Here is a 16,196-nt window from a genome sequence, read left to right on the forward strand (position 1 = left end):
CGTTGCTAAGCCATAATGACGAATGGTAAAATCTGCATACGACAGTACAATAGACCCATAACTATCTCTAGCTAGTAGCTACCCATGGCACTCGATGCAACAAGGACCCTCCATCAAGGACATATAGTGATCGGTTTTTGAGGCGGATTCTTTCGCTATTTTATAATGGCCTGATGTCACACTGCTGGCATGTTCTTTGATGGCGGAAGTTATTTGAGGCTCATCTTATCGGTGACTAGCTTTAAAAGAAGGCGGGAGGGTATGTACTGAGCCCGTGCTTCATCACTTCCCGCAAGGAGAGATCACCTGTTTAGGATACGACGATGAATCTCCGAAACAACAAGTCGGGATTGGTCGTGCGGTCTGGGGCAAATGGCACGGAATACGAATGTCAAGGGTTTTAGCCTTATCCTTACTAATGGTCTTGGAAAGAGCATTAGGCGTGCATCTGTAGTTTCCTTGTGTTGTCATTGATGGTATATGTCATGTTGTTAAACTCTTACATTGTCATGTTGTACATTGCTGTAACTCGCATGGACATTGTCCAGAGTGAGCGCTGTTCTTCATTCATCCAGCAACCATGTGGCAAGCCTCCAATGTTTTTGAGAGACCTCATGAGTTGCTGTTCGATTCACGATCTAAGTTATGGGTTTATTTAACTGCACAGTCGTATGCAGATTTTACCATTCGTCATTATGGCTTAGCAACAGTGTTGTTTGATAGATATGTTTGATAGATAAATCTTTCAAAGACAATACCCATCAAAACGCGGCATAGACGTCCACCTGGTTCTTCACTTTACTGCAGACACTGAGTTTATTGAAAAGAAGGAGCCGTTCTTGTCCCGAGCTTCCAACAAGAAAGGATTATTTTATCTAAGTTCAAAATGTGATCAACGCACCAGGCGATGTAGATGTTGACATCGTTAAGACGGCAGTGGACAACTCTCATCGACAAAGTACGACTTTAATTGGGAGAGATACGGACCTTGAATATATTTGTTTCAAAGTTTACTACCAGATCATGGTCTGGATGGTTACTGAATGGTATGGATGTTCTATAGAATGGGTATAGAAAGTAGACAATAATCAGATGGTTCCAATCATGACGGACATGAAAGCTTCCCCGGACAACCTACTGAAAATGAAACACTGCAATTGCGAATCGTGTCCACCTCACTGTAGTTGCCGGAGATGTGGGCTGCAATGCCATGCAGGATGTGGACCATGGTTTATGTTCCAACCCATACAGCAATCACATAATTACAGACGATGACATCGAGAGTGACAGAGACGAGCTTCAGTAATACTTGATCTATGTGCTTTCTTTACGCTGATTAGGTCAAAAGTTTACATGACCACATTGTATGAACTCTTTTTACTCTTTATTGCCCGTTTTGCCCAAATATATATAGAAATACACCGTTTTTTTTAATAACCAATACATTATTATTGTTCATTTTAATTGTTTTGGTAGCCATCTTGCATTGCCATATTATATTTATAGGCTATCAGATATTTCAACAATTTTAAGAATGGTCTCATCGACTTCACAGGGTACAAAAATCTACATATAGACACCAAAACTACATATTTTGGTCATATGATGACCGAGTTATGGCCAATTTACTGTTTGGTTTGGCGGCCATCTTGGAAGTCATCTTGAAAATAACCACTTTCCGGGAGTTGGAATCCTTAATATTTTTAATATGTGATAATAGACACCTAGTACTGCCCAAATCAGTTAAAAAACCTTTTTGTTGCAATTTAGGGTCACCTTCCTATAAACAAACTGTTCTGAAAAACAACGCTTTTAATTGTTCACGTACATTTCAAAATAGGCTGCATTAAACATCTTTGTTTAAATTTGACCGCCCAGTTTTCAAAGGCAATTTGCTCTTTGTATGAGAGATATTTTCTATTTCATAACGATGCATTGTTTGAACAGGTTGCCATTTCGTAGCTTGAACAGGATTAAGAATTTACAGGCCCAAAGCGCAATATAAAATTCATTATAATTATTTGTCATAATTTATTCAAAGGATGTAGTATGTGGCGAAATTATCGCGGCATTCAATTTACACGGAGGGCCTGCAATCCTGATGAGAAGCGACATTAAGAAATCCAAGACATTCCTAAGATTTTTCCAAACTTAAATAAAAATAAAAGTCACACATTACAGTGGGTCAAATTATTGTTGAATTTTGTTGAAAATATTTGAAGAGCTGTGCTTACATTTAATCACCCAACATGGTCATTTTGAAATAATTTTTTAGGATAAACCTAACAGGCAATTGGCACGACACTATCAACAACTCATGCGAAACCACGGACACATTACCAACATATACTTTGATCAGACTCGGACAACTAGATTTATTTTACCTTTCTAAAATTGGATTATAGAGTTAGAATTACTGTGAATGTTTGAGAACTAGGGTGCAAACCAGTGTTGTAATGACTTAAGTCAATGACTTGACATAAGTGCACTTAAGTCACTGTTTTTAAATGACTTGACTTGACTTAGGTCTTTTGGGCAAAATGACTTGACTTGACTTAGTCTTTTGGGCAAAATGACTTGACTTGACTTAGTCTTTTGGGCAAAATGACTTGACTTGACTTAATTCATTTGGACAAATGACTTGGGTTAAAACAAATTGTTTTAATTAAGCAATTATTTATAAAATTGCGTTATTTACCCCAATCTTTGCACATAAAAGAATTTGCTTGTTATATGTTGCTTTTATGTTATTTTTTACTTGAGTTGCCCATAATAATCGAAAGAGTTTGTCGGTTTTCATAATTTAAAGTTTTTTTTTTTGACAAGGGCTGGACTTGAAATTGACTTGCTCTAACTATGACTTGACTGGGACTTGACTTGTTATTTTATTCAAAAAAACTTGACTGGGACTTAAGTCATTTCAAAATGACTTGTTTACAACACTGGTACAAACTATATAATTTAATTACAGTACATTTTATTTTTCAAAATTAATTTAGTTTAAATGGAAATTTATTTCTATAAGAATGCGATTTGCAAATATTTCTCTGCTAATTTTTGTACTTTTTAGCATAGCCTTGGGGAGCGCTGCGGCCTAAAAGCATGTGGAAGTCGTTGCGTTTTTCGCGCTTTTCTCTCTCGCGAATAAACGAAAATAATTTACCTTATGGAATCTTAACAATTACATGCAATTACACGTTGTACTCATTTTACCTATATATTATAGTGTTAAATTTAAGGTACAGAACTTTGGTATTCGGGCAGAAACTAACAAACGGCCAACGCGCACAGTCGCACAAACCTTGTATTGTACTTGCAAGTGAAAGCACGATTCTAGTGTTTAAAACAATAAACATGTAGATATTTTTCTTTTATTGCCTTCTTTTTACTTAAAATTAGCAAAATTTTAATTAGAATACTAGTTATCTAACTGTCCAAGTCTGGCTTTGACCCCATGCTTACATGAGTGTTTTCCTATTTTATTGTACAGCGCTACCTTAGGCACGTCATACTGTATTACACGCCCCACTTCTCACAACACTTCTGTTTGGTCGGTTTAACAATTTTATGTGGAATGGATATATTCTAATAAGAATCAGTTAAGTAAAATATTTTTACGCCACTGTGTAGATGTTGTTTTTTCACTAACTATGAGCAGTTTGACCCATGTGGTGCAAATGGTAATTTGTCCGGTCAGGTATGTTTCGAGTTGGATTATTTTTTTCAGAATCCGTTCAAGTTTCGGTTCAGAACAATTTAAACGATTCTGTTCAGCTTCTGCAAGTTAAATGATGCTTCAAAACCGATTCATAAGTGTCCGTTCTCGTGTTTAAACTAAGATTACATTAGGTGGTAAAAATAAAACAGCTATAATTATTAAAATCTGAACATTTACAATGATACGTTTTATTTAATAAACACGCAGTTTTTTTTTATAATTTATCACACTGTTGCATCTTTTTTGTTACCTGGTTTACGATCTATCTCTCATTGGAACCTGTTGAAGATAATTATCTTTTATAAAGGTATTTTATTAATACACAAGAGAAGCTGTGTTAGACAAACACTGTTGTAATATTAAAAAGTGTTACTTAAGAGGTCAAAGTTAAAGCGATGTTATGATTTCATTTATTACACAATTAACCAGGTTAAAATAGGTTAACGTTTAACATGAGCACTTTCATACATTGACCGACAAAGTACATTTATTTTGTTATTATATTTATTTTTATTATTAAACGGCTCTAATTTCACACATAGTATAACTTAACTCCTCTAATATGTGTTGTAACGTATTAGCTGAACCGTTTATTGACAAGTTCAGGTTCGTTTAAAACAATCGGTTCAGTTCCGGTTAGGCTACTTGAGTGTTACTTACAAAAAAACGGTTCAAAATGGTGTGTGCTATATAGCAGGTTTGTATATTCGGTTAAAAATAAAAGTCTACGACTACCGAGACCGACTACGGACAAATTTTCTGTTTTCTTAAATACTATACAGCTTTTTCCTCCTTTACGAAAACAAATATGGGTGAATATTCACTCATTCAGCAGTATCATTATAAGGTTGTCTACAACTCACCCAAACACAACAATTTTTTGGAAAAGAATCGAGTAGGCTATATGCTTTTCCAACTTAATATTTTACAGTTTTAAATTTGGTGCTTTGCATGCGCATCGGTCTCGAGACTAGTCTTTGCTTGAGCCCCGTGTCACTAATCCCACTCCAACTGAACAGCCCCGTTTTACGGTTCGATGTTTTTTTTTTGTACAATAGTAGCTATTTTTTGTACACACTACACATGTTATGTATGCACACACACCAAACATTGTATATAAATAAGCTGCAGTATAGCAATTTTAAGCGTTCAAAAAATAATATTTACGTCGTTACGCAACAGCTTTGATAAGCAATCGAATAAAATTCGAAGTTTTGTTAAATGCGACAAAGACGCATTAAATATGGCAACTCTTTTTTGCTTTTGGCTGCCTTTAATACGTGTCCAGTGTCCACCCGTCTTTTGTCCTTTTAAGTACGGTATTTTTTTGTTGGTCAGATAGTTTAGATTTGCTTAAATTGCGATACACTATTTTTTTTAAATAATAGGCCGACTGAACGAAATTGAAACAAATCAAAATGTAAAACTATTATAAGTGTTAACGCAAAAATTGCAATCATTATCAAAGAAAAAACAAACTGATGCCACACTTAAACAAAATGGGTTTAACTTTAGACAATTATTTTACAGGCTTCAAAAAAATGCTTGCGTTGCGTTAAAAGTTTCGGTACTGCTATGCAAAACAATTTATATAGGTATAGCATTTTCGGCATTCTGCTGAGGATGCCGCCTTGATTTCCAGCAAAAAATCTTTGTGATAGCAGATTTGGTTTCGCCACGCATTACACTGCAAAACAGTACGATTCAAGGTTAAAATTCAAATAGATTTAAAAATAGCCATTTTTGGTCACAATGCGGATTGCCGACATGTTTCATGCATTTCTTCTAGCTTAAGAGTAGGATAAAATTTAACAGAAAAGTCTTACATCTTATGTAAAATATTCAATGTGTGTTATAGTGGTAAAACATTGTTTGTGTGACTTTTTGTAATCCAATGCTTTATCTTTGTATTTAGTTATGTTGCAATTTACCTCGAGGCCAGATTGTAAAAGACGGGATTGAGACACTCGCTGGTTCGCATGCAAATGTATTCGCCCATCCCAAACCACCATCTCAACGCGCCGTCTTCATATGTGCCTTTAGAGGGCACACTACTGATGTACAGATGAAACGCTGAATAAATATTATATTTTTAGGCTTTTATTGCCAACATTTCTCGTTTGCAAATATGTAATAAATGTCTTTTAAGCTTGGTTTCTATCTTCTCCAAGCTGGATAGGCACTAACATTTATTGTGTAATTTACAAATAAATCTACCTGTATATGGAATATAACCAAGCATGAAAGAGCCAACTATAAGTAACAGTTGGAGGAAGGCTTGGTTTTCTTTACGTTGGCGATTTTCTTCTGTTTCACTTATGACGGTTACATTTCTCTTTTTCCGTTCTGGCAAAAAAAAGTTTAATTTATTTGCTTGTCCGACTTTACATTTCTTGACGAAGATTTCCTGCATAGTTAGACGAAACGTCGGAAAAAGAAAGAAATACTATAGAAGAATTTATTTTTAGAAACCGTAGAGAAATTGATAAAGATCCTTTTTTGTCGAATGTGTTAAATGCATATTTAGGAACTATCAGAGAATGAGTAAACATTTTCGGAAAAAAACATTTTATTGGATTCTCGTGTTGTGCTCTAATTTTTTTTTTACTAACCAGCAATTCTGGCTTTTCTTTGTGAGTACATTGTAAACGATGTTCCGATGGCTGTCATAGCGATTATCACCAGTGGACAGTAAAAGAATGCGCTGTAACTTGTAATTGAGTAGGTTTTGAATTGTTGTAGCCTGTAGAAAGAACTTTCATTAAGGTTTAGGGTGTACAAAATACACATATTGTCTTAATTCTGTGCAGCGAGTAGAATAACGCCGGTTTACTCTTTTTAGAATGTCTGCATCAAACAAATGGAAAACCTTTTCCATCAATCTTAGGTAATAAAACAACTTGACAAAATTAAAATTTGTATTGGGCTTTACATCAGCAAGGGTCGGCAACCTATGGCCTGCCAATATAATTCATCCGGCCCGCCGTCCCTTTGACCAACTAGACACGAATTCATTTCAAATACATTTTGACTATTTTAACCACATAAGAGCTAAAAATTTTCGCGCTTCGCGCAAATGATCTTTTCACGGTTGGTTTACGTTTTGATGCTGTCTTTTGAACAGATCAACGCAACTCTACTGTTGCGGCGTGGAAGGCTGCCAAGTGCTTCGCGGACAAACGGAAAACGTTTTGAAAAAACTCGGACGGTTTTTTAATTATTTTATTTTTTTATTTTCGGCAATGCAATTACAAATTACAAAAAATTTAAAAGAAATGCCCGTATACCTAACAACAAAATCGCGCTGCCTTTGCTCGCCGGGTGCGCCCGGACTTCAAAAGGTTAACAAACACTAAACTAGATTAACTATAAAGTTATCGCGTTTCCTCAAAGTAGTTTTATGACACTTTTTATTTTATAGTAGTTGGATGACGACGTGTGGACTCGAATTTTTAAAAAAACAAACACTTTTTTTGCGCTTTGAGCCAACGCTTTCATAAATGTAATTCAACACGTTTTTACGTCCAAAAAAAGACGCCTGTCTGATTCACAGTTTCAACATTTTATAACACAATTCTTCGTTAACATTTTGTGCGGTCCGCAGAGACCTTTCTGAGTTTGGTTTTGGCCCGGACTAGAAAAAGGTTGCCTACCCCTGCTTTAAATGTATACTTACCAGTTTAGATTAACTGAACATGATGGCTGAATGGCCGACCTGCCCTTTTTGCTTCTGTCCCTTTTTTTACTTTGTGTCCACAATGCAAATGGAAGTGACCCGCAGCAAACTGCTATTATCCAGATAGCACAAATGCACCACTGTAAGAAAATTATGGCAACAAGTGGTAAGTTAGTGGTGACTTATTATGATGTTTTTTAGCCGCATCAGGAACAGAAAATGCCTTAACGGGCCAGGTCAAAAATTGGATCTGAAGTACACATAATATGAAGTATGATTCTGTAAAACTTGAACTTCAGTTGGAAAATACGCCGCTTACCTGATCCGACTTGCGGCCGTAGTTTGACCAGGTATGTTTTTTTAACTAAACTACGCCACAAGAAACATGTCGGCACTCCGCAGTGTGACCGACAATGGCCATTTCAAAATCTTGGTGAATTTCAACCGTAAATCGTACTGTTTTGCAGTGTAATGCACTTTCTTAAAAATAGACATTAAACACAGATAAAAGTTGGCGCGAACGAGGAAAAATGTAGGCTATTTACTAGATAAAAGTTAGAAAGCGACATGGCCTGGTGTACCTTCCTGAATCCGCCATTGCTCACAATGCTGTGAGCCACTCTGATGGTCAACAATTGAAGGATTACGTCTTACTGGCATTTCGCATGATTAAAGTTCGTATCAACGTTTCAACGTATAAACAATTCATAGCAACTCAAAGCACCTTCCAAGGCTATCTCACAGTTGTTCATAAACACATATATGTGTGTGTGTGTTTTATTTAACGTATGGTTAGCAATAGCCTACTTGTATTTTCCCAAACACGTGCGCGGCCGCAAAAGTTTTAATTAACAGCCACAGGGTGTTGACTGCTGCTGGAGATGCAAATGTAAACATATCTCTTTCTACACATTCGAGACTGATGCTCCTAGAGCACGAAGCAAAATGAAGTGAAAAAATGACACCTAGAAAAGACAAAGAAGGTTTGTTAACGGGAATAAGGATAGCAACAATCAATAAGTGGACTTAGTAAAAAATCCAATACCAAGTTATATAAGAATGATGGGTTGTGAATTTTATGTTACCTACCACGGATAAAAGATTACTTACAACTATTGTGGCGAAACTGACCACCAACAAGCTGATTGCGCCAAACTAAAAGCAGATTATCCACAGCTTCAAAGTAAGGCAAACCAATAAGCAACTCAACCGCCGATAATATTGCGCCAGGCAAGATTACCAGCTCATTAGCGCCTCTGCGCTCCAATCGGGTGACAAAACTACAACGCAAACTCCTGATCATAAAAAACGACTGACTGCCCGTGGTTGAAACAATCCTCGTTGATTACCAAAACAAAGCGGAATCACCGAGCTTACAACTAACAACTTCCCGGAAGCGACTCCACAACAGCCCGCCTTCTCTCCCTGACAGTAAATCAGGAAGCTTAAGCAAAGTTAATGAAAATAGTATTAAGTTACCAACTGAATTTGTACTAAACTCTGGTCGCAGATTGTGACTAATCGAATAACGTGATGTAGTTTTTCCCTTGTTTTTCAGTTTAGACTGAAGGTTGTTTTTCAGCTATAGGTGCAAAATTGACCCTGTTGGTTGTCTATTGCACCAAATAAACCCGAACACACAAACAAACAAATGCAAGCATGAATACAGGGTTACTAATGTATGCTGTGATGACACCATCCTGCTTTTAGTGCCTTTGGAGTACACAATGGCGTGTCAGGCCAAAAATGAGAGTTATGCCCTGCTGTGAGGAAATCCAACCGGAGTTCCGAATGGACGGCAATATGTTCGAGTGCATCCAATGCAAGAGGTACGCAATAGCGTGAGTGTTTAACACTGTTGAAGCCCTTTTAAACGTTACCATGTCTAAGGAATGTTCTAAATTATCTATGCAAATATAAACTAATACACTGCAGTTACGGAAAAATATCCGCCGAGGTTATTGAACCGAGCCGGCCATATAACTGCAATTGATGCGGATTTGAATATTAATGAGATATTGGATCAGGAGAACATAAGAACAATTAGAAACGTTACGGTTATTATTATTGGTGTATACTTTTTTGTTGTATAATGGGCATCAATATTGCATAATTTAATGTGGGGGGTATTCGAAATCCCCGCAAACGAAAGACAATTTTTCTATTTTTTCAAGGGAAATATTATTGGCACATGGCTCTACTCACAGTAAAGGAGTTGCCATTTTATTGACAAAATACCTCGATTTTGATTACGGAGCTAAAAATAGACTCCGATGGGAGGTACCTGGTTGCCGCGTTAACGTTTGGAGGCAAATGATTTAAATTGTGCAATGTGTACGCCCCAAACAAAGACGATCCTATGTTTTTTAAAAGACTATTTGCGAAACTATAGCATCTTAACTATTGAAAGTGTCATGTAATAGAGCTTGGTCAAAAATGGGATCACACACTATTATATGTTATACCAAAGAGTGACTTCTTTTGAAAGAATGCTTCAAATATCCTTATTTTGACAATCTGGTAAGAATATAGATATTGATAATAATGATATACAAGTGTAATTTAAGAAAAACGTGAAGGCCTAAAAGTTTTATTGAAATGAGCAGCGGGCTGGGTTAAATTGCTTGGCGGGCCGGATGCCGCCCGCGGGTTTCAGTAAGTTCAATAATTCCTAGATGGGAGCATCTCTTTGCGGCAAAACAAGCATAAGATGGCATTGAAAGTTGTAATAAATTTCCCGATTTTTAAGGCCGGTCCGCGACAAAATTTTAGTTTTCAGTCGGTCCGCAGTGCCAAAAAGGTTGCCGACCCCTGCACTATATGACCTACAAAGGACCACACCACGGAAGGCTCCCCAGCCGGTGCTAAATTACTCAACACTTTAAGGCAGCTACTTCAAGCACATAACTCACCTAAAGACTTATACAATGGGATAAAAAAGATACACTACTGATCGTCCGTATAATGAACAACGGAAGTTGGAATGGGATTTCAATCTTGTAGCCTACCTCACAAAACTCCTTGGGACAAGTTATATAAAAACACGTGTAAAGCCAAAATTCAAACTAAACTTCAATACTTTCAAATTAAACTTAATCTTCGTGCGATTGTGACCAACCATGTGCAATTCTCATTTAATATAAATGAAACCAACCGATGTGTTTTGTGCAATTTAATTGTTCAAACAATTTCCCATGTGTTTTTCGGTTGTAAAAATGTTGCAAGTTTTTTTCAAGAACACGGTAAAATAGTGAAAAATCAGAATACCATATTGCGCTAGGAAATAAGAATTTCGCAGCATTTCGAGTTAAATGGGCCAGTCTGTAAACGTATATCTGTCGCTTCTTATTAGTTGCTATCATGGGCGCCCGCACGGGGGGTCAAGAGGGGGCTTGCCCCCCCTGGAAATTCAAAATACGATTATTAGTATTATTTATAAGTATAATATATGTATTACTTATGAAGGTTAAAAATATTATACAATATCCATTGCCCCCAGTGGCGTATCCAGGGGGCGGGAGTTCTTACCCTCTTTTTGTAAGTGATATTATCGTTTTTGTCATGGTTTAACAAACTGTTCGAAGCGGCGTGCTTTTTAAGTAATTGAGTCACGCGTCTTAATCTAATCTAATGCGAAACCAAAATTGAGTGCAAAACGCCGTTTTTCGTCTTTTGTTTGGTCGACCGTAAACGCTGGAAGTTTTTCTCTTTTGTTATTTGTTTAGGTTGACTGATTAGCAAGTGGTCGCATTTGCTGGACGTATTTGGCTGTTTCTGATTAGTTTTTTTATTACGTCTTGCAATCACCATTCTATGACGTCATACTGTCACTGTTTTATGACGTCATTATTCATTAACGTCAAAGGAAAAATAGGGGAATTCCCTAAGTTGAAAATTCAGGACCCCCCTTTTTGATTTTCTGGGTACACCCCTGATTGCCCCCCCCTGGAAAATTTTCTGCGGGCGCCCCTGTTTGGCACACAGCTCGGCGCAGATGTTAAGCTAATCGTGGCAAAATAACACCCGAAAAAAAACGATCTTTGTTTTAGTATTGCAGGTGGTGAAAGACGTGCTTGTAATTTAGCGCTCGTTCCGTTCATGGAACTTGAAAACTACGCTGCTGATAGTCGAAATATGTGTGATGCTACCACAATTAATCACACATATTTCACGGTCTTGGTATGTTTTTTTGCTTGAAGTTAACGATTGCACACCGTGATTTCGCAGCTGGCACCTACCAGGATTGTCGACAACGCACGTGGTCGCTTTTGCTGGACGTATTTGTCTGTTTCTGATTAGTTTTTTTACACGTCTTGCAATCCCCATTCTATGACGTCATGCTGTCACTGTTTTATGACGTCATTATTCATAAACGTCAGACGAAAAATAGGGGAATTCCCTAAGTTGAAAATTCAGGACCCCCCTTTTTGATTTTCTGGTAACGCCCCTGATTTCCCCCCGCTGGAAAATTTTCTGCGGGCGCCCCTGGTTGCTATCTAATATCTATCTTTAACTCTCGTGCGTGTTTTTATCCGCCGTGTAACTTATTGTCGCGTAAAAAATCTCTGTATACAGTAGTATGTTAAATTAGGAAAACCGCTTACTCATATGCATACTTGCTCGTTCTGCCAATTTTTGCATTTAAAGCGTGTTACCAAAATTAAACTTTGGTTGGACACCTATGTTAAGTTTTGGGGGAAAGAGCATGCTGCTCCAGCAATATTATTCGTTTACTGTTTCGTAACGTACCACTGTCCCAAGGTGAATATCAATTTGCAAGATGGAATCGATAGGGATATGCGAATGTTAAGTCGTAAATATTATAGAAACTGCAAAGAGATTAGCCTTAAAACAACAGTCCGACACATTTGTATCGATATGAAAATGAATGAGATTTACATCGAATGTCAGCACAGAATAGATGCATCTTAAAACAGGTACGTACTGTATTAGTAAATCATTAATTTTGTGACACATTTTTTCGATTTTAGAAGACAGTAGTCATATTTGCTTTGCCTTTGTGTCAATAGAATGCAGCTTTCTGTAACACGTGCAAAGACAATTAAAAAAAATAAAACAAGCACTGCTATATAGGATCTAATATCAACGCAATTTATGGCAAAAATAAGATTTTTCACCTTTGAAAATGCAGGCGATTTTTGCATATTAATTTTGCTTTTGGGCTGAACGTAACAATTTTTAGAGATGGCGTATCTTTGTGACGTCACGCCAAATGCCCCCTAAATCCGTCCATGGGTCGATATAATGTAAAGATGTTTTACCTGTGCGTGCTTATTTTGTATCAGCCTGTGTTTGTGTGGCCAGCGAATGGTAATCAATCTTAACAGTGAAAATACCATAATGTGAAGAGCAGTTGAAATTGATGTTCCAATATCCCCTGCCCAAAACACCTAAAAGAGAAAACAAAATCTCTCTATATACCTTTTTACTAAAAAGGTTTTTGTTTATTGAATAAGTGGCTTATAACTGCATTACGGTACATCGTGAAACAACGACTTGTTCGTCCAAGCATTTACCGAACTTAGAACGGCGGAAGTATTTGACCATGTTGGTGGATTCTCTCAAAAAAGAGCATTCGTGCTGGTTTAATCTTGTTTCATCCGCTATATACGAATGGTGCACTACTTCAACGTTGCAATTTACTATAACAGTTTGCCATTTTATTTAAATCGCTTATCGGATGACGATGTCACATATACAGGTAGTCTACCTTGCAAAGAAAGTTCGAAGCCTGCCAATGACCGAATCCCCACGTTTTTCGGTACAAAAATAAAGGACTCAGGCATGCTGAGAGGAAATCCGACACGCTCAGACTCAACACGAAGTAGTTGAATATTGACCTAGTAACAAAACAAATCTTAAAAGTTAACTTTTTTTCTTCATTTATTGGTTGTTTTCGATCATTTATTTTATTTTTAAAAACTATTCTGCATTATATAATCTCAAAGTTTTATTGAGTGGTTTATTTTTTCAAACAGGGTTTTCCCTTGGTTAGTCTTGATTCTTTTGTTTCGTGTTAACTTATTCGGTTTTTATCTTAATCGGCAAATAAACAACGAAAATCGTTCAAATTACACTTATATTTTGCCCCAAAGACCCTTTCGGATGACTAAAAGGCAAAACAAAATGTATTTTTATGACTCAAAATTTTTGCTTAGCTCGCCAAAAGTGAACAATAAATATACCTATTCGCTCAAAATTTTATAAAAAAAACGTGTTTACGGTGGAAATAAATAGTTTTAAAAAAAAGTAATACAGTGAGATTCGAAATTTCATAACATCGTTTCAAATAAAAGACTTACAAGGTAGAAGACTTTGGGTATAGCTGTTTTTTAATCCAATGTGTTTTATTTTTTGCCCGGCCAAGTCGGACAATAACGGATTAGTTTCAAGTTATCCCTACTTAACGGATAACTGGCAGTACGGTTACATACTCATAATAAACTACTTTTTTACAAATTATTGAATGACCGATTTTCCATTTTATTACCAAAATGTTATATAATATAGACCATAAAAAACGTTAAAACGTTTTGTTGTGTCTTGGTCATCGTACCACATTTTTTTCAAAAATTGACTCGCTGAATGTTAAATGAACCCTGTATTCAACTGTTAAATATTATTATTACTATTTAAACATTTTCACCTACTTTAGCTTGGTCGAGGTTGACGTGACGTATATAGTAAGGAGATTCGCCAACACACCAAACACAGCAAGAAAAATCAAAACCACACCGCAGGCGATCACGTCTTGTTGTTGAAAAGGTGGACGGTAAACAAAAGTTGAAGGACTGATGCTGCTGCAGATTTAGGTATGTTACGGTTTTTGATAAGTTTGGGATACAATAAGTTGTTCGTAATTAGAATAAACGCTTGTATTTATAGTAAGACGTTTAAGCTGATTTGTAATATATCACTAGCGTTTATACGTAGCTTTTTAGACGACTTTAAGGCATACCTGACTGAAACTGTATAACACCCTTATTGCTATACGCCTGCACTTACCTGGTTAGGTTGATGTAACTTGATGAAACAAAACTAACGTCGGTCTGCAAACTGGCGTTCCTTTCCATGATGAATTGACATGGAATCGCCTGAACTCGGTCTCTACAGGTTTATTGTGGCAAAATTTTTAGCACGCACTACTTATCTCCTTTCATCTAAACCACAACCTTCATAAAGGTTAACGCAAACTTTTATCTTATCGAAATGGCCTGGTTGACGTGAAAGCGTGATGTGCAGATGACAGAATCAGTGAACCTCAGCAAAGCTGAAAATTACTAGAAACTTTGATCGTAATCACACATTATAAAACATTGTTCAGCCCTTACACGGCTCTTCTGCACCTTCTAACCAACTTCGTTTTGTAATGGGGTATATGACTAGTTTTTTAGATTACTGAAGATAAACGTCACCGAATTTTTTTAAAATTCTTTTCTCGCACTATAACGGGAATAATTGTTCAATGTATTATTAATGTGTACCACACTATACCGATTAGATGCATGTTTTAATCTACCATGGAACCATTACCGTCGATTATTTGCAATTTTGACAGCATTTAATTAAAGATAATTGATCAAATATATATTAGCTTATATTCGCTAGAGAAAAATAAAGTTGATATTTTCTTTGTCATCGCTAATAGGCGAGTAAACAAGGTAAAATTCAAATAAACAGCCATAAAAAGTTTTATTTTTTTGAAAAGGCGTGATAATTACGTCGTTCATATTCGTTGAAGTCTAAATAATTTTGAAGTGCCAATAAGTAGTCTAGCATAGCTTTATATAAAATAATTTATTAAGGGTCGCGAAAAAGTTAATTGAACCAAATCGATTAGCCCTACTTATGACGTCATGGAAGTGTCACCAATAAAAATTGCTACAGGTGAATTAAATTGTATTTTATGACGTACTGACCTCGTTGTAGCAACTTTATTGCATAAACTCAAGCACAAAACATTGCTTTTAACTTGATGAAACAAGACATTATGTCTTTATAACGCCTCACTTTTAATTATATAAAATAAATAAAATCAATTGACACTGTTTATATTCGTTGAAAAGAAATATTATAAAACATTACGGCAACATCATAATATAATTATTAATTAGTCTGTCTCGTTGACATTGTCATCTCAGGCAGCGGTCCGCAATTAATGGGTTTGTGAGACCATTTACTTTTAGTCAAGAAAACCCTAATTATATTGGCGTTATGGCGCTTTTTAAATAAGTTTTCAGTTTTGAATTAGTACACAAAAGAATGAACGAGTGTCATCTCTTCTATTAGTTTTAGTTACAGTAAGGTCCGTTTAAAGCCCGTCTATTTTAATTGCGCATTGTAACACGACACATTAAGCCTCCTAAAATGACGTGCTGACCTTTGATCCAGGTGGAGGAAACTATAAAAAATGCATCCTGAATTATAATTTCGGCCACCTAGAACTACTTAACTAATAAACTTTTTAGGTTAGCAGGAATCTTATTTTGCTTCCTAGTATGTTTTATTTAGGATTTATATATATCAAAATAACCCTTTCTCTTTAGTCTAAGCGTCGTGAGCACGTCGCACTCTTTTGACTGAAAGTTCTGCAAACCTAACCTAGATGCTATAGGTAAACAACTTTTCGCTGAAAACGCAATTCTGTCAAATTTTTACAACATAGACTAAGCCTTGGTGTCTTCATCAAAATCGCAATTTTCGCCAACGTGCACTACTTAGTTAATACATAAAAGGGGCAGAATAACAAAAGTCAAGAACCTCTAGTCTGAAAGCCCAAAA

At 36.3% G+C, this 16,196-nt stretch overlaps 1 protein-coding gene across 1 annotated transcript; it reads right to left on the bottom strand.

Annotated features, from left to right (window-relative positions):
- Positions 1 to 5,305: 5,305 nt before the first annotated feature.
- Positions 5,306 to 14,488, bottom strand: LOC146136332 (histamine H2 receptor-like). The gene is made up of 9 exons (XM_083396205.1): positions 14,421 to 14,488; positions 14,066 to 14,215; positions 13,126 to 13,255; positions 12,677 to 12,805; positions 7,395 to 7,534; positions 6,331 to 6,461; positions 5,936 to 6,064; positions 5,650 to 5,791; positions 5,306 to 5,405 (listed from the first exon to the last, which is right to left on the bottom strand). The coding sequence occupies exons 1-9, from the start codon at positions 14,486 to 14,488 to the stop codon at positions 5,306 to 5,308; spliced, it is 1,119 nt and encodes a 372-aa protein (XP_083252331.1).
- Between the last annotated feature and the right edge of the window lie 1,708 nt (positions 14,489 to 16,196).

This window comes from Ascidiella aspersa, chromosome 8 (genome assembly GCF_963924565.1).
Source record: "Ascidiella aspersa chromosome 8, kaAscAspe10.2, whole genome shotgun sequence".
In the NCBI taxonomy this organism is placed as follows: Eukaryota; Metazoa; Chordata; class Ascidiacea; order Phlebobranchia; family Ascidiidae; genus Ascidiella; species Ascidiella aspersa.

Bases quoted from the DNA above. Each gene is read 5' to 3' on its own strand.
- LOC146136332 (XM_083396205.1), bottom strand. From the start codon at position 14,488: ATGGAAAGGAACGCCAGTTTGCAGACCGACGTTAGTTTTGTTTCATCA. The intron at 14,216-14,420 runs GTAAGTGCAGGC...CTAAATCTGCAG, and splicing joins AGTTACATCAACCTAACCAG to CAGCATCAGTCCTTCAACTT. The intron at 13,256-14,065 runs GTAGGTGAAAAT...TTTTGTTACTAG, and splicing joins TCAACCTCGACCAAGCTAAA to GTCAATATTCAACTACTTCG.